This window comes from Callospermophilus lateralis, chromosome 3, assembly GCF_048772815.1.
Source record: "Callospermophilus lateralis isolate mCalLat2 chromosome 3, mCalLat2.hap1, whole genome shotgun sequence".
Taxonomy (NCBI): domain Eukaryota; kingdom Metazoa; phylum Chordata; class Mammalia; order Rodentia; family Sciuridae; genus Callospermophilus; species Callospermophilus lateralis.
In genome coordinates this window covers 7,748,590-7,764,877 of record NC_135307.1, presented here as the reverse complement: position 1 = coordinate 7,764,877, position 16,288 = coordinate 7,748,590, and the positions used below count along the sequence as shown (strand labels likewise).

Below are 16,288 nucleotides of genomic sequence, written 5' to 3'. Positions count from 1 at the left end.
TCCACAGATTCTTTAATATTGCTCTCTCAAAAAAGGTGGAACTTTGTTCCCTTATCCTCCAGTAAGGACATTGGGCTGAATCTAGTGACTGGTTTCTGAAGTAGAAAATCAAAAGGGAAAAATAATAATTTACAATGAGAAACCTAGCAGACCCCCATCTTAACAAGTGGTCATAGTTAGCCTCAGCTATAAAAAGTCTTTTGATGTCACCGGTCCTCTAACATGTGATGAGGAGGACACTTAACCTCTGTGGCATTCTCCCCTAAAACTGCATTCCTGGGAAAACAGACAAATCAGAAGACCTGTCTGCTTCTCTTTAAAACTGACCAGGGCATGGAAAACAAGGAAGACTGAAAAACTGAGCGATTTTTGTAAGAAGACAGTGCAAAGGAAATATGACAACTAAATGCAGTGTAACATCCTAGATCAGATCCCTGGAACAGAAAAAGGGGTTGTGGGGAAACACAATCCAAGTAAAAAGTGTAGTTTCTTTACTGTTAAACCAAAATTAAATCCTGAGCACCATGTTTATGTAAGGTGTTAACTCAGGAAACTGAGTGAAGGGCATCGATAAACTCTGTGCTATCTTTATAATTTTTCTGTAAAGCTACATATTTTTAAAATAAAAGATTTTCTAAAAGTCAGCTATATAAAAAGACTCAATGAAGTCCTGTTCCCATCCCTGTCTTTTCTATCCCTATTCTTCCCCATTTCCTTTTGCTAATCTTTTATATTTGTGACTGTGTTTCTAGAGAAGATTCCTAGCCGTGGGATTGCTTGGTCAAAGAGCAAATGTGTATGTCATTTTGTTAGTTATGGCCAACTTACTCTCTGTGACAATTATACCATTTTGTTTCTCCCATTGGCAATATTTGAGACATCCTCTGCTTTCTCCTTAGCCTTGCCAACAGTAAATCGCCGAACTTTTGGATTTTTGCCAATCCAATAAGTAAGAAATGTATCTTGGTAATAGCTTCTGGGGTTTTAGTTAACTGTTCCCCCAACCAGGCACTGCCCAATTTAATCAATATTGTATACAAAAGTATAAATTTGTAGGACAATCTCAGCTGCCCTTTAGGGCTAGCAGGTGGGAAGAGGAGACTACTCAGCTCTGCCATTTCACCTTTCCCATCAGAAATAAGGCAGGTATGCAGAGCAAATTAGGCTTCCAAATGAACTGGTGGGCCAGAAATAGGCCACAGCCGTGTTTTCTGCTCAACAGACTAACCTGGCTCCAGCCACCTCCTTTGGAACCCTTCTGCCACGTTTGAAAAATGTGTATTGTCCCTGAGCCAATTCACAAGGGACTTACATGTTACTCCAGATGAGGTCCTTGTTTTTCTTTTCTGTCGATGTGCAGCTTTTAGAGAATCTGTGTGTTCGGAATGAAAGAAAGGGAAAGAATGAGAAAGCAGGCCCAGCCTGAAGGCCTCCTTCCTCATAGACTGCCTCCCTCCACCCACCTTCTCAGGCCTCCCCACACGTGCACTGGTTCATATTGCTCAGTTCTCGTCATTCCTGGAGGTGAATTCACCAAATCCTATGGCTTTTATAAGTTAAAGTGCCTAGCTAGGTAAAGGCAAGTAAACTACAAAAGGGAAAATGTGATACTAGATGGGAGAGAGGGATAGTTTGGGAGCATAAATCTTTGTAGGGGATTAAGACAGACCTGGGCTTTACTGAAGAATGAAATCTAGACAAACATGAAACAGTTTCTGTCTATCAATAGAGACAGAAAGGAAGTGTAAGATATGCTTAGTTTCTTCCAATATTTTACCTAGTTTTAAACCTTTATGTTCTAGATGAGGAGAAAACGATCTTCTAAGTAATCATGACATCTGGGATTTATTGGTATTAAAGTCATGTAGGTGTATTGAATTGGCTTTGGAGGTTAGCCTTTGGTTCTAACTGGCAATCAGTATGACACAGTTTCTGTAGAGAGTTTTGATTCAAAATCAAGTGCATTCTGTCATTATAGATTGCCTATAATGGTTAGTTTCCTTAGTTTAGCATCCCTTTTCAACTTGCATCTTTATTTTTATTTTTTTCTTAGGATTCTAAAGTTTTCAGACAACCTTTTGGAAAGAACAAGTCTACTCCAATAAATGAAGGAGAATAAAGAAAATTCAAGCCCTTCAGTAACGTCAGCAAACCTGGACCACACAAAACCATGTTGGTACTGGGATAAGAAAGACCTGGCTCATACACCCTCACAACTTGAAGGACTCGATCCAGCCACTGAGGCCCGGTACCGCCGAGAGGGGGCTAGATTCATCTTTGATGTGGGCACACGTTTGGGGCTGTATCCTAATCTGTTACAGATAAGTTCCCCACCACCACCAAGAATTAATTAGATATTGTAGATAAAATATCCAGTCATTTCTCTGTTCTAGGACAGTTGTTAAATATCCTTGTTGTTTGACTCTTGTTCTGATTGCCTGGCTCTGCAGGGGTTTTCCTTTTTCTAGTTCACATTTAAATGTGTAGATTTAACCACTGAGCAGTCGGGCCCCAGGAGGAAAACCAACACCCATTAAGATCTCAGCTGAAGTGTGTCGCAAGGCTTGTATCAGAATTCTGGCCCCTCAGATTCCATCTACCTGCTTTGCCACTGACGTTGTTGCTTGTCTTTATTTCTTTTCTACGTTTAACTAAGAATATAACCTGTGAAAAATTATTGACTAAAAGTCCTTAACTAGAACAACAGACATTATGACACCCTGGCAACTGGAATAATTTATTTTCATCGCTTTTATATGTTCCATTCCTTCAAGCAATTCCCAAGATATGTAAGTGTTTGAATTTTGTCATTCTCTATTACATGTTATTGTTTCTTACATTTTGGTGGACTAATTATAGTGTCTCGTTTTATTTTCCAGAAAGGGTTGATTTTTATCTGGTAGACACTGTGTATTTTTAAAAAATCAAGTTTGGACTTTGTATTTTCCAATTAACCATGTTCATGTCTTTTTTTACTTAGGCCAGTAGAAACCACAGTCATATTGCACTTTGTATGAAAGTGTACTTTCTTATTACCTTTTCCAAAATAAATCTGAACTTAAGTGAGGCCGTAGGAGAGGTATAGATACAGGGCTGTGGCATTCAAGGGGACATTAATTACATGTTGGAGGGATCAGGGAACATGCAAGGGAGGAAGTGCTAGCAGTTAAGTCTTGAGGGTAGTGGGTGTAGGTGTGCCAAGATAGGCTAGGGGAGCAGTCCAGTGGAAACAGTTCCAGCGGATGCAGGGAATGCACTGCATACTGACAGCCCAGTTGGAACTCCGTCTGTCAGGAGGGGAATGATGAAACCCTGCATGGGAAAGTAAACCAGGGAGAGTCTCAAATATCAGATTGAGGACATTTGACTTCAGTCAGACAGTGAACTGATTAAAAGACGACAGAATCAGACCTACGAGGAAGGTTCATTTGGCTAGTTTTTTGTTTTAAGATTTTGCTTTGATTTGTATGCCTTACTCTTTAGTTTATGATTTCTTGAAGAAGGAGACAGTGTCAACATGAGCTTTATTCCCTGGCACAGTGACATCCAGTGTGATCCTGATTATGTGAAGAGCGTGGAATGTGGAAGGATAGGAGTGGGTCAGGAGACAAAAAAGAAAGAGCAGCTCTCACCTCAGTGACACAGGGACTGCAGTCAGGTGGAGGCAACTGAAGGGGACAGTGTCTTAATCCTTTTGGGATGTTATAACACAGTCATTTAGGCTGGATCATCTGTGAATAACAGACATACTCCCCGCAGTTCTGAAGAGTTCAAGGTCCAAGATCAAGGGACTGGCAGGTTCAGTGTCGAGTAAGGGTCTGTTCCTCATAGAGGGCACCTTTTGTTGTGTCCTCCCCTGATGATGGGAGAACAGTAATCCCATTCATGAGGGGATTCATCACTTTCCAAAAACTCCCCTTCTAGACTGCAAAATTGGTGTAATCACTCTGGAAAGCAATATGGAGATTTCGAAACTAGGAATCACACCACCATTTGACCCAGTTATACCACTCCTTGGTATATTCCCAAAGGAATTAAGATCAGCATACTACAGTGATGCAGCCACTTCGATGTTTATACTAGCTCAACTCACAATAGCTAAGCTATTGAACCAACCAAGGTGTCCTTCAACAGATGGATAAAGAAAATGTGGTATAGATACGTAATGGAATATTATTCAGCCACAAAAAAGAATGACTTTATGACTTGCTGGTAAATGGATGGATCTGGAAACTATCATGCTAACTGAAATAAGCAAATCCCAAAAAACAAAGGTTGAATGTTCTCTCTGATATGCAGATGCTAATACAAAACAAGGGTGGGGGGGATAAAAGTTCATTGGATTAGTCAAAGGGGAATGAAGGGAAGGGAGGAGGGATCGGAGAACAAATTTTTTCAACTAAAAAAAAAACACTTGTAGATACTACCACACTGGCAGTCAGTTTCAGCATGTGACCTCCGAGGGAACACACACATTCAGACTGCAACAGGAAGGAAAGAAGGTATAGGCAAAAGAAAATTAATCTTTCTCTTTTTAAATAATTTACAACGCCTAGTTTTTTTTTCCAGGTGTGTTAAATATCCTTTAGGCTTTTTTTTAGAATATCAGCATATTGATGAATGACAAGGAGAATAGAGGGATTCCTTTATTGTGAAGGTCAGAAACCCTTGTATCTATTCCTGGATGACCTTTGCTAACAAAATTCAAGAGCTTTTGTCTCCCTCTTAGGTGACAGGAGCTTGTTGTCTCTTTCTGGCTGGGAAAGTAGAAGAAACACCAAAAAAATGTAAAGATATCATCAAAACAGCTCGTAGTTTATTAAATGATGTACAGTTTGGCCAGTTTGGAGATGATCCAAAGGTAAGAACTGTAACTTCCTGCCTTCAAATCTTGATTCCTGTGATACGGTTCTTGAGCTGACAATGGCCCTAGTGCCTTTCTGCCAGGCCCGTGAGTTCCTAAAGAGTCCTTATTTAGTAAAAGACACCCTTTGCTTGGTGAGACAGGAGGGAAGATGAGGTAGTATTTTCCAATGTGCCAAGGGCATCCTGAGCCCCTTAAGGGCAATGACACACGAGGGCGATGAGCAAAAATTCTCTCCTTATCGTCAGCACTTGGTGGCATAGGGAGAGCAGGGTCACATTTCCAGCTAGCTTCTGAGTCAATTTTCTTCTACCCTCATTCCTATCAAGGTCCCCCTCTTGTAATCCTTAGAGCCCTTGTTAATTATCCTTAATAATATATTTATCACAGCTTGTAATTGATAGACTTTTTTTCTTTAAGAATCAATTTTTAAAATCAATTTTAGGTTCATAGCAAAATGAAAAGGATGGTATGAAGAGTTCCCGTATCCCCTTTGCCCCACAGTGCACGGTGCTTCCACCATTGTTGGCAGCCCTCACCAGAGTGGTACATTTGTTAAAATTGATGAACTTATCTCAACACATCATTTTCATGCAGATAATTCCATGGTTTACATTAAGGTTCAGTCTTGGTTTTATACACTCTGGGTCTGGATAAATATGTAATATGTATCCTCCATCATGGTGTGTTTTCCTCTGTGCTCTGCCTGCTCATCCCTTCCTCCTCCTCAACCACTAGCAACTACTGCTCTTTTTACCATCTCCATAGTTTTGCAGTTGCCAGAATGTCACAGATTGGAATTCTGCAATACGTGACTTTTTAAGCTAGGCTGCTTCTACTTAGTACTACGCATTTCTATTTCTATCGGATAGATTTTTATCAAATAATCAATCACATTTAACTCCTCAACTGTAAGATCTGCAAGAGCGAGGCTGTGTCTGGTGGCTAGCGCAGCAGCTGGCCTAGCATTCAGTAGATACTTGTTGGAAAAATGACAAAAGAATGTTATGTGGGAAACACAAAATCAAAGTTAAAACAAAGCCAAGGTGATGAGGCTCAGCACATTCATGTAGTTATCTTGCCTATCTAGCTTGTGTTATCTCACATCAGTTATTCTGTTCTCTGTCAAGCAGTGTTTGTGTGTGTGTGTGTGTGTGAAATGTGTAGTCATTTCCTCATTCCAGAGTTAACAGAGGCCCAGAACACTTTTGTACCTATTGTGTTTGCAGTTAATATTAACGCTTTGTATGCATCGTCATTGTTGATAATCCTTTCCCTTAGGTTTAATTATTAAGTTCACTAACCTCTTTCTTAAAGTTGAAACCTGTTAGAAATTCTTATTTACAATAATCAGAAATGCAATTTTGAGCCACTTAAAGATTAAGTGTCTTACACATCTGGGACCAGGAAGGATGCAGATGCATGGCAGCAGCTGGTGTGTGCTATCCTGAGATGTCCCTTTCTATCTGTATCCACTGCAGCATGTGCATTTCTCTGACGGGGGGGGGGGGGGTGGGGGTGGGGATTTTTTTTTTTTTTTTTTTTTTTTTTTTTTTTTTTTTGGTAGACAGGAGGCAATTATTGAGGGAAGCAGCAAAAATATTTAGGGAAAATAAAGTCATGATTTGTGTGGAACTTTTTTACTTAACTGTGTAGTTTTCCCTGTAATATTAATTTCTCATGTATTCAGCAAATATTTGTTTTCAGCCGCTTTATTAAGCACCAGACATAAAACACTTGGCAAACAGACATTTTTTTACTATCATGGATTGTGGAGTTGAGTGGCAGGATAGGTGTTAATAAAATAATCATACAAATAGCTGTCTGATCATGATAAGTGGTAAATGCTTTTTAAAAAAAAAAAAAGGACATTTCAAGGTGCATTCTACCTGGGAATGCAGCAGACGACTGCTGTGGAGTGTCCCTGAGCAAAGTGTTTGCAGGAGACTTGTAATTACTCAATTATTGAATATTTGAAATACAAAGAGAGGACAGGCCTGGGCTGTCTTGCAATACTCGGTGCCACAGCCTGGAAGTCATTGGCACATTTGGGAGAAAGATTGTGTCTAAATTTGAAAGAAACATTGGAAGTAGCTTTTAACAATAAAAAGTCAGAAAAGGGGGGTAGCAGCCCGGTGTTGACACACCTGTAATCCCAGTCATTCAGGAGGCTGAGTCAGGCAATCCCAAGTTCCAAGATAGCCTGGGAAACTTAACAAGACCCTGCCTCAAAAAACAGAAAGGACTGGGGAGGTAGCTCAGTGGTAAAGCACCCCTAGGTGAAACAAAAAAGGTAGAATTTATATTTACCGTATAAAACTTTCAGAGATTTTAGAAAGTGTTCATAAAAGAATGCTTGGGAAACTAGGATAGAAAAACTTTAGTCTTGCCTTGCCATTTGAAATAATAAATCATTATACAGTCATCTCAGTATTCTGTGAGGATATACTGTACTTCAAAATGAAAGCCAGCCACCTGCATGGCTCCTCTTCCCAGAGTTAGTGTGTTTGTATGACTATTAATGATGAGAGTTCTCAGTACTCTAAAAGGCTCTCTAATCATTCTTCCACACAGAGTGTCTTGACTTTGTTTCACTGCTAGATTGTATAGTGGTCAAGAAGTACCTGTTTAGGGACATTAACTAGGTATAGAGTATGAGAAAAGAAGAGACTCCATTTACAATAGCAACAGTAAAATATCTAGGCCAGGCCATGGTTGTGCACACCTGTGATCCCAGCAACCAGGTAGGCAGATCAGGAGGATTTCAAGTTTGAGGCCAGCCTGAACAATTTATCAAAACCCTTTCTCCAAATAAAAAATTAAAGGGCTGAGGGTATAGCTCTGTGGTAGAGTGTCCCTGGGTTAAATCCCCAGTACCACAAGCACACACACAGGAAATACATATCCATCGTTAACCCTTGTAGAATCCTTGTGAAGGATGGAGAAGAAAGCTTGAATATTACTAAAGGATTGAAAAGATTTAAGTAAAATATAAATCTTTATAATCTTTAAAATTATACGATCATTCAAATAGTTTAGAAATCTTCATTTTCCTTAGTCATTTTATATATTTAATGATTTCTCTATCAGAATATCAGTAGTTTGCATTTATTTATTTATTTATTGGTTAATTCTGGGATGATTACTAAGTAAAATCTAGATGGTGAGGAACATGCTAAAATCAAGAAACAAAAATTTTAAAAGGAGATCAATAATAAAACTACCCCTTCCAAATTCTTTTAATCATGTTGCAGGAGAAGATTAAATGTAACAGAAAAATGTGAATAAATGCACGTATTATCCACATTGTGAACAGAAAAATGATTCCTCATTCGGTAGACAGTGTTGGGACAGCTTGTTTTAGATAAGTGAAAGTTTTAAAAACAAAAATGATGTGCCCCACACACACATACACAAATACAACTTACTATAAGTTTTTGTAAAACTGGTTGTCACAATCTCTTCCTGCAAGTTTCCCGTAAAAATTGCTTGGTGATTGCATTCTCTCAAGGGAATCTCAAAAGACACCACAGTATATTTAAATTATCAAGTAAAGGTCTCTTTTGTAAAGTGAGATTCTGCATGTTTGGAACTAGCTAACATTTCTAAGGATCTTTATTTTGTTTCTAATGTTTTTTAAGCTAACCATCTGATTGGCTTGGCTTCCTGTGGTAAGTTCTGGAAATCTATCACTGTCTGAGCCTGAGTGGAGAGAGGAGAGAAGGAATAAAGAGTAAAAGTGTAATTTGAAGAGAAAATAGATGAAAATGTTTACTCTTTTTTAATGCTATTTGAGACCTGTGATTATAAATACTGTCCCAGCATTTGTTATTTTATTTTTAGGAAGAAGTAATGGTTCTGGAGAGAATCTTACTACAGACCATAAAGTTTGATTTACAGGTAGAACATCCATACCAATTCCTGCTCAAGTATGCAAAACAACTTAAAGGTAAGGAGGAAGAAGTTGTTGTTTTTTTTTTAAACTTTATTTTATTTATCTATTGTTCTATGTGGTGCTGAGAATTGAACCCAGAGCCTCCAATGTACTAGACGAACGCTCTACCTCTGGGCTACTACCCCAGCCCGGAAAAAGTTTTTTAAAGACCTTTTCCAGCTGGTTATGGTGGTACAGGCCTCTAATCCCAGTGACTTGGGAGGCTGAGGCAAGGAGGATAGAAAGTTTAAGACCAGCCTCCAAACTTACTGAGACCCTGTCTCCAAATTTAAAAAATGAAAGGGGGTAGGGGTATAGCTCAGTAAAGAGCCCCTGGGTTGGATTCCCTGCACTGCAGATGAAGACCGTTTGCATTCTGAAATCAAGTCTGTGGTAGTCTGCTTTCTGTTCCCGTGACCAAAATATACAAGAACAACTTAGAAGAGGAAAGGTTTATTTTGGCTCACAGTTCATAATTTAGTCTGTGGTCAGCTGACTCCATTGCTGTAGGCATGGGGGACTCAGAACATTTTGGCACAAAGACAGCAGATGGGGAGCTGCTCAGCTCTTGACAGCCAGGAAGCAAAGAGAGAGAGGGAAGGAGAAGGAGAAAGCACCTGCACACTGCAAGCTCTGCTTGCCAGGGACAAATTATAAACCCCAAAGGCACACCCCCCAATGACCTACTTCCTCTGGCCACTCCCCATCTGCTAACAGTTACTACCCAGAATAGCAGTCCTTTCAAATTATTAATTCATCAACTGGTTTAATCCCTTGGTTAGGTTACTACTGTCATAATCTAATCATTTCACCTATTGCTACATTGTCTCGTGTTTTGGGCGAGGGGCACTTCATATTTAAACCATAATGAAGTTTTTATATTCCCCTTATGCTTCTCAGAAGAGGAAAATAGGAAGTTTTGATGTATTAATGCATTACCCAGGACATAGCTCGTTCAGACAATTCAGTAGTGTGGCCATTAATGCTGTTTCCTTTTATGCATAAACAGGTTCTGTCATCCAGTTGCCAAGTGATAGCAGACAGGAAAATGAGTCAGAATTTTTTAAATAGACTAATAAAATTAGCTTCAGAGCCAGGTTTCCCATAAATGGTGGTTCATTGTAGGTCATGTGGAAAAAGAACAAGAGGTAGAATGTGGACCCATGTTGTTTGTCCTCATTTCTCAGACAAAAGATCTTTGCTGTGCTGACACACAGTAGGTCTTAAATGCTTAAATTCTCCCTCCCCGCCCTATTTCTATTGATTTACCTGTTTTCCTCATTTCTAGGTGATAAAAATAAAATTCAAAAGTTGGTTCAAATGGCGTGGACATTTGTAAATGACAGGTATGCATGTTCATACATTGATGTCATTAAAAGGATTTTCTGGGTCATTTAATACAAATGCTTCCTTTTATAGTAGAAAAAAATTAACTTGCTTTGAATGAAGTGACAGTGGCAGAGCTGGGGGCTAAAGTCCAGGTCATCTGCTTCCCCGCAAATGGGTTTCTTCCCGCCCTGCAGGGCCATGTAGTGTGCAAAGCTGAAATCTTACTGACAACTTAAAATATAAGTACAGAGCAACACCCTGGAGTATTGTGACAACTGCATGCTTTGAGCCCACTTGGTTTTTTGTGATGGCATTCGAGTGTGTTCCTCAGAATGCCAATGACTGGGAGCCAGCTGCCCCTTGGCAGCACAGCAGCTTTTTCCTCTTAGATTTGACTTGTAGGATGTTTGACCTCCCATAAGGTTTAACTTGAAGAAGGAGTGCAGGGGCCAGGATTTCAACACCAAAAGAAACCATCTTTCTTTGGTGTTTCATAATTAGCAGTTTTTAAACATAATAAAATTATTATAATTCTTTAAAGACAATTCAAATAAGCAACGATGGTTGAAATAGCTTATTTTGGTACCTAAAGACTTGCTTTTTTGTTTATAACACTTGAGTCATGTTTAGATGACTAAGCAAATTGACATGCAAATAGATGGCTTCTGATCTCCGTGCATTGGTGTGACCATAAATATTAGATTATACACAAGAAGTCTTTTTTTTTTCTTTCCTTGTCGAGCTAGTCTCTGCACCACTTTATCACTGCAATGGGAACCAGAGATCATAGCAGTAGCCGTGATGTATCTCGCAGGACGCTTGTGCAAGTTTGAAATACAAGAATGGACCTCCAAACCCATGTATAGGAGATGGTGGGAGCAGTTTGTTCAAGATGTCCCTGTTGATGTTTTGGAAGGTAATCTGAACAGGCCCAGCTTCCTTGAGAATGTCCCTGTAAATCCTGAGTCCCAAGAGTGAATTTCCCCAAATAGGTATCTGTAAGCCATTTTTCAGACACATGTGTAATTCTCTGATACAATTTTTGCTTTCTCCAAGCATAAAGTTTTAATGAGCTAAAATTCCAGCCCAGTTTTGCACACAGCAATGATGGGGTGGGTTGCAAATGGGATTCTTGATTACTGGTCCTTGTAGGGGAATCATAGCTAGGTTTTCCATAGGTAAAATTTGATTTAAAATGTCTTTTTTTGTGGTAAGTGAAATTGTTGGCTATCATTTAGATATCTGCCACCAGATCCTGGATCTTTACTCACAAGGAAAACAACAGATGCCTCATCACACCCCCCATCAGCTGCAACAGCCCCCATCTCTTCAGCCTACACCACAAGTGCCACAAGTACAACAGTCACAACCGTCTCAAGGCTCCGAACCAGCCCAGCCCCAGCAGAAGGACTCCCAGCAGTCAGCCCAGCAGCCGCAGCAGCCGCCCACACAGCCACCCAAGAAGCCGTCCCCACAGCCCAGTCCTCCCCGACAGGCGAAGCGGGCCGTGGTGAGTAGGCTTTCCAGGTGGCAGCAGCGCACTTCAGTGCTGTCCCGTTTCTGAGGAATTGCACTGAGCACTGAGCAGGAAGTGACTGGCCCAGACTCAGGGCCAGTGAGGTGTTTGATTTTTATGACAGAAAAGAATTTCAGCACACACCAGTCAGGGGCATTGACAGAGGTTATTTAGGAAAGTGGATACACATACACATTCAGGAAGAATAGGGGCAAGCTCAAGAGAGAGACATCTTTGAGAATAAAGCAAGAAATACACATGCAGGAGAGAATGAGGCCATCTGGAGAGCGAGAGATACAACTTTGGGGTTCCCCACTCTTCTTTTAAATGAGTGGTAGGTATGAAATAGTGATATTTTAATTTAGTGGTCTCAAGATGGCTTCTGGTTGTCCAGTCAAACTTAGGATCTTTAGACTGAGGTCTTCAGTATCTCATCTCCATCAGTAGCTGGAAAGTCCCCTAAATTATAGGTTTCTTAAAAATGTGATTTTTCTCTTAATCTAATTATTAGGGATTAATAACAGTCAACAGGTTGAGGTAGAGATAGGCCTGGAAAAGTATATGAAACTTCTGAATTAAAATCATACTTACTTCTTCTTTATGTCTCTTTTCTACCTATTTCTTATTCCTTCCATTCTGCTTTAGGGAGCCCAAAAACTAATGCCCCCTGAGAACCAGGAGGGCTCTCTCCCTCAATTCCAGGCCTCACTATATGTCATCTCTGACTGGGCTCCGAAACTGTCAGGGTGTTTCCCCCTCACAGGGTTGTTGTGGCTGCTGATGATGTGCAGCTGCCTGACCCTAAAGTGAGGACCGTTTCCTCCACCCCAGGGAGTCCACGGTGCACTGACTGATTGAATAGTTGTGCCTTTTATTTCCTTCCTTGGTGTTCTGTTCTGTAAGTGACACAGGATATTTGTAAAAGTTTCTGGCCCTGGAGCTCAAGTCTATTTTCCCTATGTTGCACAGCCACTGAAAAAAGCCTTGTGGGTAAGCACTCATCAGCAAGCTCTGGGGATCAAGCAGAGCCGAGGCTGGAGCTAGTGCTGCTGAGAACTCACTGTGCACAGACATCCTGTCTCATTGGAAAGAGAAAGAGGGAAGAAGCGGGAATTACCTGTTAGGTGTCCAGCTCTATCCCTGCGAGTACAAAGCACAAATAATTGTGGTCTGAGGTCACATTCTATCAACTGTGGTTCACTTAGTGCCCAGGGTTTTTCCTCACCAAAACCTGGATCCCAGTTAACAAGTTGTGTATTTTCTTTTGTAACAGGTGGTTTCTCCCAAAGAAGAGAGCAAAGCAGCAGGTAATTTCTTATTTTAATATTTTTTAGTTTTTTGTGTCTCTATGCACAACTTTAGTTTTATGTAAAGCCTTAGCATCATTTCCTTTCAGGTATAGATTAGTCTTAAAACCTAACCTTAGTTCTCTTCAGAAATTCTCCATCTGCCAGAAAAAGCACATTTCTTGTCTGCTTATCAACGGACTATAATTTTTAGATTGTATCTTGACAAAGGGATCCATACTTGAAACATTATTGGCAGTAAAAATGTACTATCGGTAAAAATACAGTTGTGGGTGAAGGAGGACGGGTTGCAGCAATGCAGACAGGAGTGCAGGGACACAGGGAGCGCCTGTCCTCAAGGTGGCAGCAGCGGCAAGGGCCGAAGAAAAGGACAGGAGGTGCTGGGCTATATGTTCCTGAAGAGCCACACACTGAGCTCTGCTGCTGGGACAAGCGAGCCCTCTTTGGAAAACACTTTGGGTTTTGTGTTCACATTCGTAGGGCCCACAGTTGCTTAATTTGCTTCTATATTGGAAATGAACAGAATGAGCAAAATCTGAAAGACTCCAAATAGAAAATTAGACGTGTTTGTCTCTGTGCCAGTCCATCCCTTCACACTGCTCTCTCTAAAGGCACAGGCATATATACTCGTTCCTTTGTTGCTTAGTTGTTGATTCAAGTGAATTGTTCATAAAACTTGTAAATCTGCAACTTTTAATAAAATTCTGTTTTTCTTAGCATCTATAAGAGAACGAGTTCAGTAAGGTGAAGGTTTATTTAGCACCAAATTGACAGACCTTAAGTGTAAGATGCAAGAGTGGGTTGTGATCTACGCTAAACGGAGCGTGCAGTTGAGATGAGCTGACACGTCGTTCTGTAGAGAGGCAGGAAGGGCCTGTGTGACCTTGGAGAAAGACCTGCCCTTGAGCCATTGGCGGGAGCATCAGGCAGAAGGGGGAGGCGTGCAGAGGAACTGAGAGTCAGAGTCTTGCTCTGAAGGCGAGGTGAAGGGAACATCTGTTGATAGGATGGAAAATGAGGCTTCTCAGGCTTACAGCGTGTCATAGACCTCAGCTGAGGAGCATGGGGTTTGCAAATGCAATGGAGCTGATGGAGGTTTTTGAGCAGGGGAACAGGAGAGTCACATTCATTGGAGATCAGGTCCTGCCAACAGTGAAATAGGGCAAATCATGGGAAATGAGGGGAGAAGCTTGTAGGCACCAAGTGGGACCTTGTGGGGACACACAGTGGTGGCAATGGGATCAGAAGGGCCAGGATGTGGTGTTATTTAGGAGCTCTACCATGCCATGCGCTGCAGGCCACCAGCAGGCAAGGGCTAGAGATGCTGCTGACTTGGGTTGCCACACCCCACGGTGCAGACACCTCAGCTCTCCACAGGTTCACAAGAAAAGAGAATGTAAAAAAATCTTATGAATTGAATGGAGTTTTGTATTGATTACACGTTGAAATTTGATTTTTGATATATCAAGTTAATTAAAATTAGTTTCAACTTCTTTTAGTTTTTCACGTGACTGTTAGAAAGTTAAAAATTATAGGTATATGAGAGTGTATCACTCTCATACTGCTGTCAGGAGACTCTAATCAAGACTAGTTTGGGGAAGCAAGTGAGACCATTTCCCAGCAACAGAGGGAAAGGTCAAGTGTGAGTTGGAGGCCCAGGTTTAAAATGTGGTGTTGGAGGAGAGAGGCTGGAAATGTAGATTTACTATAGAGAGCAGGGCTTAGTCAACAAAGAAGAGGGTAAAGAACAAAGAGGTCCCTGAACCTTGAATTAATAACTCATGTTTAAGGTAAAGGAGAGAAAATAGTCAGCGATGCCAGGGGAGACGGTGATCAGGGTGGTGTCCAAGATAGAATCAGGCAAGTCCAGAATTTCAGGACAAAAGCTGCAACAGGAAAGTAAGGTGGAGTTTGTCTTCCATTGCGTTGCATGCTTCCTGCCTTTCTTAAACAGAAGAGTGTGGACTTCCTATAGCCTGTCCTAACGGCCTAGCGTTGTCATTGTGGAGGCTGGCAACATGGCACCAAAGCATGGCCCATTTCCTCCACCTGGTGTGCGCCAGCCACTGGTGCTTTGGGGCACTGTGAATTCTGTCTGCGACTGTGCCGCTGTCTCTGGGTAATGCACTGCTTGCTGCCAACTGGAAATTGGTGTTTGAGAGTGAGAAAATAAACTTCAAATGTCTGAATACAAATGAAAAGGTGGCGAATTCTCTAAGCACCAGGGGACCTAGTGGCATGGCACTGCTGCTCAGAGCCTTTCTTTGGGTTCTCTGAGATGTGCTATGCTGTTTCTTTGTATTATGAAAGGACTTGACCTGAGTGGTCATTAAGGACACATAGTTAGATATGGAGAACCAGCTAGCTGGAGGAGGTCGGCAGGCCTTGTTTTGGGGTGGGAGAGGGTAATACCTGAATCATTTTGCTCTTCGAGCAGGATTCATGAGCTCACAGCAGTTAGGCGACAGCCTTCCCCTAGCTCCCTTGAAGCAATAGTCATATCTGTTCATTTTCTCCCAAAGAAATCTCTGATAATACATTTTTCTTTTTCTCCTTATGGCATGTTTATTTACAGGAATTGGTATGAATGGCCTTTTAATTCACTTTTTCTTTGTAGAACCACCACCACCTAAAATCCCGAAAATAGAGACCACTCACCCACCGTTGCCTCCGGCCCACCCACCACCAGGTGAGTGCCTGCCGAGGCTGCTTAGCTGGCATCCTTGCAGCTCCTGTGGGACAGCGGAACAGTATGGGGGTGCTGGGGAAGCCTGTAGAAGGGCAGCTTGCAGAGACAGCCACAAGCAAGGAGCTTTCAAAAACCATTTGCATCACAAACCAGATATTCTGCAGTTATAGACCTCAGTATATCTGCTACCCTCTGATCTCATATCCAGAAATGCTGAACTACACAGATAAATGGATTTTAGGAAAATAAAATCCTGCTAACAGTGAACATTGATTCAGAGCCAGGCAGGACTGCTATGGGTGTGAGACTCCAGCCTCTCATATCTGCTTCCTTGGCAAGATGTCTTTCTAGTGCAATTAGAAGAGTAAGCCGTAGGCAGAATCACATGGAGAGGAAATGGAAGGGCTTCAGGTTCTCAGAGGCACACTGAGCTGGAAGGCTTCTCAGCACTAGAAATAGCTTTCTTTACCTGTACACTATCTCAGAAGCTGAAACATTGAACCAGAGCAGGCAGGGCTGGCATGTTTTCTGAAGGGTGTAGATAGTCTGGAGACCTCCCTGACCTCTTGTAAGTCTGCTGTGCTAACTGGAGTTGTTGGTCAGAGCATATGAAGACGCTGCTCAAGTTGATGCATGCCTGCACAGACGT

At 41.4% G+C, this 16,288-nt stretch overlaps 1 protein-coding gene across 1 annotated transcript in view; it reads left to right on the top strand.

The window, feature by feature from the left end:
- The window catches only part of Ccnk (cyclin K), a 28,880-nt gene that overhangs the window by 9,121 nt on the left and 3,471 nt on the right, over window positions 1-16,288 (top strand). Inside the window, exons 2-10 of the mRNA XM_076849674.1 lie at window positions 2,054-2,302; window positions 2,708-2,789; window positions 4,730-4,861; window positions 8,708-8,813; window positions 10,087-10,144; window positions 10,874-11,043; window positions 11,366-11,637; window positions 12,917-12,950; window positions 15,568-15,639. Coding sequence (XP_076705789.1) covers window positions 2,106-2,302; window positions 2,708-2,789; window positions 4,730-4,861; window positions 8,708-8,813; window positions 10,087-10,144; window positions 10,874-11,043; window positions 11,366-11,637; window positions 12,917-12,950; window positions 15,568-15,639 — 1,123 coding nt within the window. The 5' untranslated portion in view covers window positions 2,054-2,105. The remainder of the gene's footprint in view (window positions 1-2,053; window positions 2,303-2,707; window positions 2,790-4,729; window positions 4,862-8,707; window positions 8,814-10,086; window positions 10,145-10,873; window positions 11,044-11,365; window positions 11,638-12,916; window positions 12,951-15,567; window positions 15,640-16,288) is intronic.